This window comes from Pterocles gutturalis, unplaced genomic scaffold (genome assembly GCF_000699245.1).
Source record: "Pterocles gutturalis isolate BGI_N339 unplaced genomic scaffold, ASM69924v1 scaffold11635, whole genome shotgun sequence".
NCBI classification, from domain to species: domain Eukaryota; kingdom Metazoa; phylum Chordata; class Aves; order Pterocliformes; family Pteroclidae; genus Pterocles; species Pterocles gutturalis.
The window spans coordinates 1-8,062 of NW_010140888.1; the positions used below are offsets into that span (position 1 = coordinate 1).

The following is an 8,062-nucleotide window of genomic DNA, read 5'->3' on the forward strand; positions in this document are numbered from 1 at the left end:
TAATATAAAAGTATTATTAATGCTGTGCTGAGCTGCTGTGCACGTAATTTTGAATGGCTGCTTTTAAGACTGAAGCAGTAATTCAGTCCATTAGAGGCTGTACGCAGAAGAAACTCATGAATTTTTCTGATGAGCTTTGTGATGTGAAACTTCAAATCAGAAGAGTCCTAGTTATGGAACAAATGTAATATCTACAGCGTGTAGGTGGGGCTTTGACAATGTAACATTTTGCTGGGTGCTTAACTAAAATAACATCGTTTTTGCTTCAAAATTGCCCCACCTTACTGATGAATCAGGCAGACTTTCTAAACCAAACTGGTTTAGGAAAGGAAGAGGAAAAACGAGATGAATTACAGGTAAACTACAGCTTGAACAAATCAAAAATAAAGTGATAATTATCTAGAATGAGGCAGCTGACCTAAGCTATAAGGTTTTAAGTTTCCTTTTGAGAACAGTTAAGTACTTTGGAAAGATCTTTGTTAGACTTTGTTTCTGAAAATTCTTGCAGTTCCGACAGGCTGCAAAAATAATTTGTTGATCTGATTCTGATGTAAATTCTTTTTTGTCTTTCAGTATGACAAACAATGCTGTAATTAACCAAACTAATGGATCACAAGTAAGGATTCTCTCATTCTTTTTAAAGGCAGTTTTCATGTATTTCAACAGGTTTGAGGATTTTGTTGTTCATTCTTAAAATCCAGTGACTGATCAATTAAAAGTTAGGAATGTCTAACTACTAAATTGCATGCCAAGAAATGAATACTAATTTGCAAGCAAGATAATTGGTTAATTTAGCAGGAGTAAGGAAGGTACCCCTTGCCCCAGTGCTATATAGATTATGCTATTTATAGATTCAGATTTTCATAGGTACACAAAGTACCTTTGTGTGAGAGTTGTTATTATTCAAAGCGCATTAATTCTATATGATAAGTAACATTAAAAAAAGAAAGGGTGTAATTTATCAGCACCTGTGTTCGTTCCTGGATACAGTGTTTTTTTCTCTGAAAGAATGCGCCTGCAAATTAAAGAATATATTGTTAGCAAAAATTCAGTGTTTTCTGAATTTGAGAAGGAAATCAGAGACACCTGTCCCCTCAGTACTTGTACACAGACTACCTTGTTTCACTGAAAAGGGATGTTAGTGTAAGGTAACTCTGCTTCTGAGTACCAAAAAACCAGGACTTGGAGTTTGGGAAGACCCTGTCTCACTTTCTGGAGTATTTCAGATGCAGGGTGCAACAGAAACGGTCACATATTGGTGGAAACAGGAATCTGGTTTGTTTCAACATTAAAATACTCAATTTCTGCTGATAGATAGGTTGCTGGTCTGCCCAGCCTTTTGCCTTCTGTGCAAAAGGAGATTTTTTTCTTTTCAGGAGCAGTTATGTTTCAAATGGCGGTCCAAAGGCCGGAAACCTAAAGGTGCCAATTGTTATTGCAAAGTTACCTACAGAAGGAAAGCATTACAGCACGAATTTAAAAAGGACACAGCAGGCCATAGCTTTTTACTGAAATCCTTGAGCAGCCTTGGATTCCTTATGACCCCAGGAATGTGTGCAGTGCTGGAAAAGACTGGGCATAGGTATCCAGTGCTGTGGAAGTAATGGAAGACAACAGCCGTGTTTTAGCTTTGTGCTTAAGGAGAAGAGGTGTTGTGTTTTGTTGTGTATGTCTCATCACTTCATTAATGTGTGTATAGTAACTTATTTGTTTGTATTTTGTCTCTGAAGAGCTGGAATGCAAAGCCAAACCTACCTGTCCTAACAGCGGTTCCTTCTGCCCCAGTCTTAGTGGAAATAGAAAACCTCCCAAGGAGCCCGGGAGCCAGCCAGCAAGACAAGAAGTGGTATGTTCTGCTTTGCTGGGAAAAGAATTTTGCTTACTTATGCATGATTCATGTGACTGTTTCTTTATGTGCACTTAAATAAGCTGCCTTCCTGGTATCTTCAGCCTAAGTTGACAGTCAAGTTTATGATGATGCAGCTGATTTGTTGCTGTGAATGTAGTGTGGGGAGGTGAGGACAACAGGTTTAGTCACTGCCAACCAAAAGAAAATTTCTTCAGGGGCTGAAGAAATGATTAAATCAGGAACAGCAATCATTTTCAAGTCTTGGAGAGAGCTGCGTCCTTCTGATTAGCCAAAATACTCCTTGTAGCCCTTTGCTTAGTATAATGGGGCCCAAGGACTTATCTTGATCCTTAACAAAATGCAGAACCTTGTAAACCAGTATCCTGGTGAATCTCTTGAACCTTTTGAAATGAGCAAGCTGATTTTTTTCATTATCTTGGGGACAATGGGAGCTTGAGGAAAATGACACAAGCTGAAGATAAGAGCTTTGATTTCGTGTAATCAGAGTATTTGTTTCGTGGATTGGATGATTTGTTTGAAGATAAATATACCATATAATTTACCTTTTCATAAAGTAATTCTATATTGCCAAGCTATTTCAAAACCAAAACTGGCATATATCAACCTAGTACTTGTGCACACGTTGTCTTAACTTTTTCAGCTTCTTGTGCATTCAGAGGCAGTATGGCTTATCCTAGAAGGGTAATTCTCATTTCTGCAAGACTCTCCAGGAGCAGCAGCGATGGAATGGAGTGACAAAAAAGCTCTTATCCTAAGCAGTTTCAGCCCTCAAGAGAAGAAAAGATTCTTCTCTCATTGTCTGGCATATGAAACTACTTTCCTTCAGGATCTTTTAAAAGTGGATGATATCTTTTTTTCCAACAGTGCAATGATAAATGTACTTTAATTTTGTAGATCTTATTGATTAAAGACCTATAATACTGTGGATTTTGGGTTATAAGGGGAATGGTAATTCTGCTTTATGTGTTGCATTTTATTGAAGTTTCGGTCAGAACATATGATCAATGCTGTTTTTCTTTCTTTTACCCTTGATTTGTCTAGTATCTGAAATCTGTGCTTGTCTATGGTGAGATCCTGTTGATCGCTTGATTCGTTCCATGGTGGTGGGTGAAAGGTGTTGGTTTCTTTATTCTTCAGCATTCTCAATGTGGTTTTATTTTTATTCTTTTGATGTAATTGCGAAATGCGTGCTAGAAACGGTATTTCCTTTGGTGGAAATGTTTGACTCCTGCTCCAAACAGCTCTTCTTGGATATCTGGTTCGTGCTGGCATTCTTGATAGTATTTGCAAGGCTTCTGTTGCTTATTGAAATCCTGCTGCTTTTGTTCAGAAGCAGAGAGGCCTCTGTAGCCAGTCTGTTTCAGTTTTGGTCTTGGTACACCTGTTTTAGGATTAAGAACTTGAGTCTGTCTGTCCTAACATTGTCAAGGAATCTAAGCCTACAGTTGCTGCAGTTTGTAGCCTTTCTATTGAAGAGTGGGAGCGAATCTAAAATGTACCTGCATATAACGCAAAACCGTTTGCCATGAAGAAAACAAGCTTCTTGGCAATTGATGCATTTTAATCAAGAGTGTAATGCTTGTACTACATATGTGTTATGTTTCTTAGAGATGTATCATTATTATTGAAGGCAGTTGTCTTCTGGCAAAGAGGTTTTAATGTGTTCGCTGGAACAGTACTGCCTGTAATGAAGGGCAAATCCAGCTGTAGGAGGAAGGCAGCAGTTTGGAGCTGAGTCAGCAATTGAGCTACATTCTGGTTTCCTAGATGGGAAGAGGGGTTAAGTTAATATAATTGCCAGAGCATATGTATTTATTGCGGGGGCTGGGACTTGGCTACTGCACCTTCAAATCTTGCTGTCTCCATGCTGCTAACAAGATGTCTTTTCAACTGCTACTGTCTTCAGTTGGCCTGTTTCTGCATGAATTATCTTTACTTTCTGTCAGAAAAATAGTCTTCTTTTAGAGAGAGTTTGCCAAGGATTATTGAGAACACCAGAATCTTTTGGACTGGGGATTTTGTAGATGGTTAGATTGAAGGGGTTTAGAAGTAAGGTCCTGACCTCATGAGTTTATGTACTCTGCTTGGCAGAACCCTGTATTGGCTACCTTGCAGCTTAGATCCCTTCCTAATGTCAATGTTTCCTTTAATTTAAAATGTTAATGCTGCAGCTGCCAACAGCAATTGTGCCAGATTGTAGAAAGTACTTTGCCAGATAGGAAGGATTTTAGTGTTTTTATTTTTTCGTTTGCTCCATTCCTGTAAAATTGTCAGTACAGAAAAACTGGACTGGTCTTCATGGTCTGAAAATGGTCTGGAATATTAGCTGCAAGGCTGGGAAGCCTAAAACACAATCAGTGTCTTCCTACCTTTAGTATTTTCTTGAGAAGAAGTTTCTGTGTTAAGATAGGACAGGAGACAAAGCTTTAATAATTTTTTTTTCCTCATTGTAGGGGATTTTTTTTTCTTTGTTTGCTAGTGGGTGTAGCTTTCACTTAATCGCTTAAATTAGAGAAATGGGAAAATAATGTAACAAACTGTTGAGGATTGGAACCTTCACTATTCATGGGTCACTTCCTCAGCATGTTTCACAAAAACGAAAACTCTGAATTTACATGGGTGACCTTTATATAAATAATCTCTCTTTTCTAAAGGAGGACTATCCCTGAGCGTTAATCATTTACCACTGTTGTGAATCCTGCATGCTCTTCTGCTTCCCTACCTTAACATGTGTGAACTTCCAACTCATGCGCTGGCTGCTTGGCTGCTCTGACAGGGCTGGGAGTGTTAAACAAGGCTTTCTGGAACATGAGAAGGTGGAATTTGAGCTGGGGGCTGTCCAGGACCCCCTCTAGACGAACAGCAACAGTATTTCCACTTCCTTTAGATTTGGGTGATTAAACAAAGAATTTTGCATTAAACTGAAGGAATATGTTTGTTTTAGGAATTTCCTTGCTTGAATAGTTTATGAGAGTGTGCTTTTTTCCAAGCACTTTTTTTGATGCCTAACTGTCCCTTGCATCAGTCTCTCCTAAAACATACCAGTGAAGGATTCTAGTACAACACAGACAACAGTTAGCAAATCATTGTCTGTTTTTTTAAAGTCTCTTAGAATTCAGCTGTTTCAGTAAGTTGCTTATCCCTGCTGCTTTGGAGATGCTTGTGCCTAAAGCCTTAGAGTTTCCTACCTAAGACCTCCTGCATAGAAGTATGTTTCAAAACACTATTTAAAGTGATGAGTGTTCTCCCCTGCTCCTCTGTCTAGCTTTTGGAGGACTTTATTCCATCTGTAGTATAGGCTAGCCATGACTGTGCACAGCATTTCTGTGGTTTTGATTTTAAGAACTCAAAATTTACAAACCATTATGCCTTCATATGCAAAATCGGAAAACAGGGTCTTCATTTGTATTGTGACCTTTTTTAAAATGGCTCTTTTTCCAACTAAGTTTTTTATGTTGATCAAGTATAGCTACAGTCAGCTTCTTCAGTAGTATTTAGTCCCTTAGTCAAATAAATTGTGAATGATTTGTGTGTGCTATCCGGTTTGCTCCTGCACAGTAATGCTCATTTCTCTGAGTTCCTATTTTCTCCTTTTTTTAAACTTGCATTAGAATCTGTGTTTTCCAGTGACTTTGAAAACTGATGTTGCTTATAGATGCTTATTTCAGGTGTACATTTAGAGCTGCCACATAAATCCCTTCAGCTTCCTGCAGATAAAATGCACTGTATACTTGGGAGGTCTAGCTGCCTCCATCATGTTATTTTCTCCCATCTGTAAAATGCGCCTGGTTCTTGCTCAGTTTTGTGAAGTGCTTTGAAATATGAAGTGCTTTGCATTTGTTAAGTGTAGGCAATGTATACTTGAGATAGCTTAACTTGTCATTTCAGACTTCTGCAAAAACATGCAAGATACTGACCAGAAAAGGGGTTTACTTGGCAGTGTCATCATGTACACATATACTTGCATGCCTGTTTCCTTCAGTATTTACCTTCCAGCGATGCCCTTTTTCCTTTCCTTTTCACCTTTGCTTTACTTTTCCACCCTCTTTCTCATCCATACCTGTTTACTAATTGTGCCCCCTCCCGCTCCCCAATAATCCAGGCCCTTTGATGCTGCTGACCGCTGCCAACGTGGTGGAAGCCTGTGGGATGCGTGGGCCCCGCCGAGGACCCGCGCTGCGGACGGACAGTACACCGCTTTTGTCCATGAGCGCAATGTGAAGAATGCAAATAGCGGTGCTGGTCCCTATCCTGTCCAAACCACCATGACCAGTCTCTGAGACGTGGGCCTTTCTGGAGCTTAAGACTGCTTTGTAGCAGAGGCTGGAAAATTACGTTTTGAGCTGTCTCTAAGATAAAGACAATGAACTGAAGCTTGGCGATAGAGGGGAAAATATAAACTTTTGTTATGAAGGCTCTGCATATCGTGCGATTGGTATTTAGTCTTTAAAGAAAAAATAACGTATGGACCAGAAGCCACCCATTGCTCTTACATTAAAGAGAGTATATATGTATCTTTTTAATTGTGTTAAGGTTTTTCTTAATGATCAAAATATTCTTTTTTAGCTGGATTTAGCTTCAAGAGCCATGCAGGAAATCACATTTGTAATAAAACTACACGTGCAGCCAGTGGGTTATAATGTGGTTTCAAAAATCATGGAGAGAGAGAGGATGTAACTGCCCCTCCTTTTGAACTATGATTATTTAAAAGTATCTAAGGTTGTTGATCTGAAAACTAACTTTTTTTTTTTTAACAAGTCCTGTTCTGAAAAGTATTGTTTGGAAATGGAATAGAATTATTTTAATTTTTTTAAGAATAAAATTATCAGAACTGCTGAAAAGGCAGAGAGTAATATTTTTTTGCTTTCTAGAAAATTTTCTTTCCGTTCTGCTGCTATGCTCCAGTTGAAATGAAACAGAAATATCTCCTGACAAACACCAGTCCTACCATAAACAAGTCCTGTTCTGAAAAATATTGTTTGGAAATGGAATAGAATTATTTTAATTTTTTTAAGAATAAAATTATCAGAACTGCTGAAAAGGCAGAGAGTAATATTTTTTTGCTTTCTAGAAAATTTTCTTTCCGTTCTGCTGCTATGCTCCAGTTGAAATGAAACAGAAATATCTCCTGACAAACACCAGTCCTACCATATGATTCATGAGGTTTTTTTGTTAAGTTGGAGATTAAGACTCCAGCTTCATGGCTCATTGGTGTTCTTAGGGGCCTTTAACAAGTGAAGAACTACCTTTACCCTTGAACGCAGTGTTTTCATGTGTTTTCCGAAGTTAGCTGCTTTTCAGTTGCAATGTTTTCTTCCTATTTAAAAATAAAAAAAAAAAAAAGAGGAAAAAATGTAGTAGAGCGCTTTTAAAATTCACTTATATTTGGCTTTTAGGATAAAGAAGGTGTTTGGATGATTTTCAGATTGTTTGAATAAATATCAAATTGCCATAGAGCCCAGAAATATAAAAACATTATTTTCAAATGTCCAGCCCTGCAGAACCAAGAAAATAAGTCTCAGCCAGGATGTAACTCCACACTGCCTCAAATATTTTAGCCTCCTCACCCTTGCATTTGACAGGGGGAAAGAGATGGCTAATGAAATATGAATCTCTGTTTTACAACTCTGCTTAAAAAAAAGTCTATGCAAGTTACATATTAAAGATCTGTGGAATCTACAGCAGTGATCAGAGCAACCTGTTGTGCTGGTTTTAGTTTTAGGTTTTGCAAGGTGGATGTTGTAAACTTCTGAGGCAAAGCAAACCTATCTGTTTCTTTATTATTTATGAAGTTGCATAAGAATATGCAAATGAAAACAGGTGTTTTAACTTTAAAATAATTGTATAATTTCTGTGTAGATGAAGTGTGGTGGGTTAACCTTGGCTGGATGCCAGGTGCCCACCAGGCCCCTCTATCACTCCCCCTTCAGCAAAATAAAAGGGGAGAATATGATGAAAAAATCATGGGTCAAGATAAAAGCAGTTTAATTAAAGCAAAGGCCAAGGCCATGCACAGAAACAAAAGGTAAACAAAGATGTTATTCTCTGCTTCCCCTCAGTAAGTGATGTCCAGCCACTTCCCGGGAAAGCAGAGCATCAGTGTGTGCAGCAGCTGCTCCTGGAGACAAACACAAGAACAAATGCCCCCTCCTCCTCCCTGCCCTTGGCTTTTATGGCTGAGCTGAGGTCACA

General features: G+C 38.5%; 1 protein-coding gene across 1 annotated transcript in view; it reads left to right on the top strand.

Moving 5' to 3' along the window:
• Positions 1 to 573: 573 nt before the first annotated feature.
• The window catches only part of LOC104469365 (band 4.1-like protein 5), a gene marked incomplete at its 5' end in the record, with an annotated part of 22,533 nt that continues 15,044 nt past the window's right edge, over positions 574 to 8,062 (top strand). Inside the window, 2 exons of the mRNA XM_010083838.1 lie at positions 574 to 616; positions 1,731 to 1,846. Coding sequence (XP_010082140.1) covers positions 574 to 616; positions 1,731 to 1,846 — 159 coding nt within the window. The remainder of the gene's footprint in view (positions 617 to 1,730; positions 1,847 to 8,062) is intronic.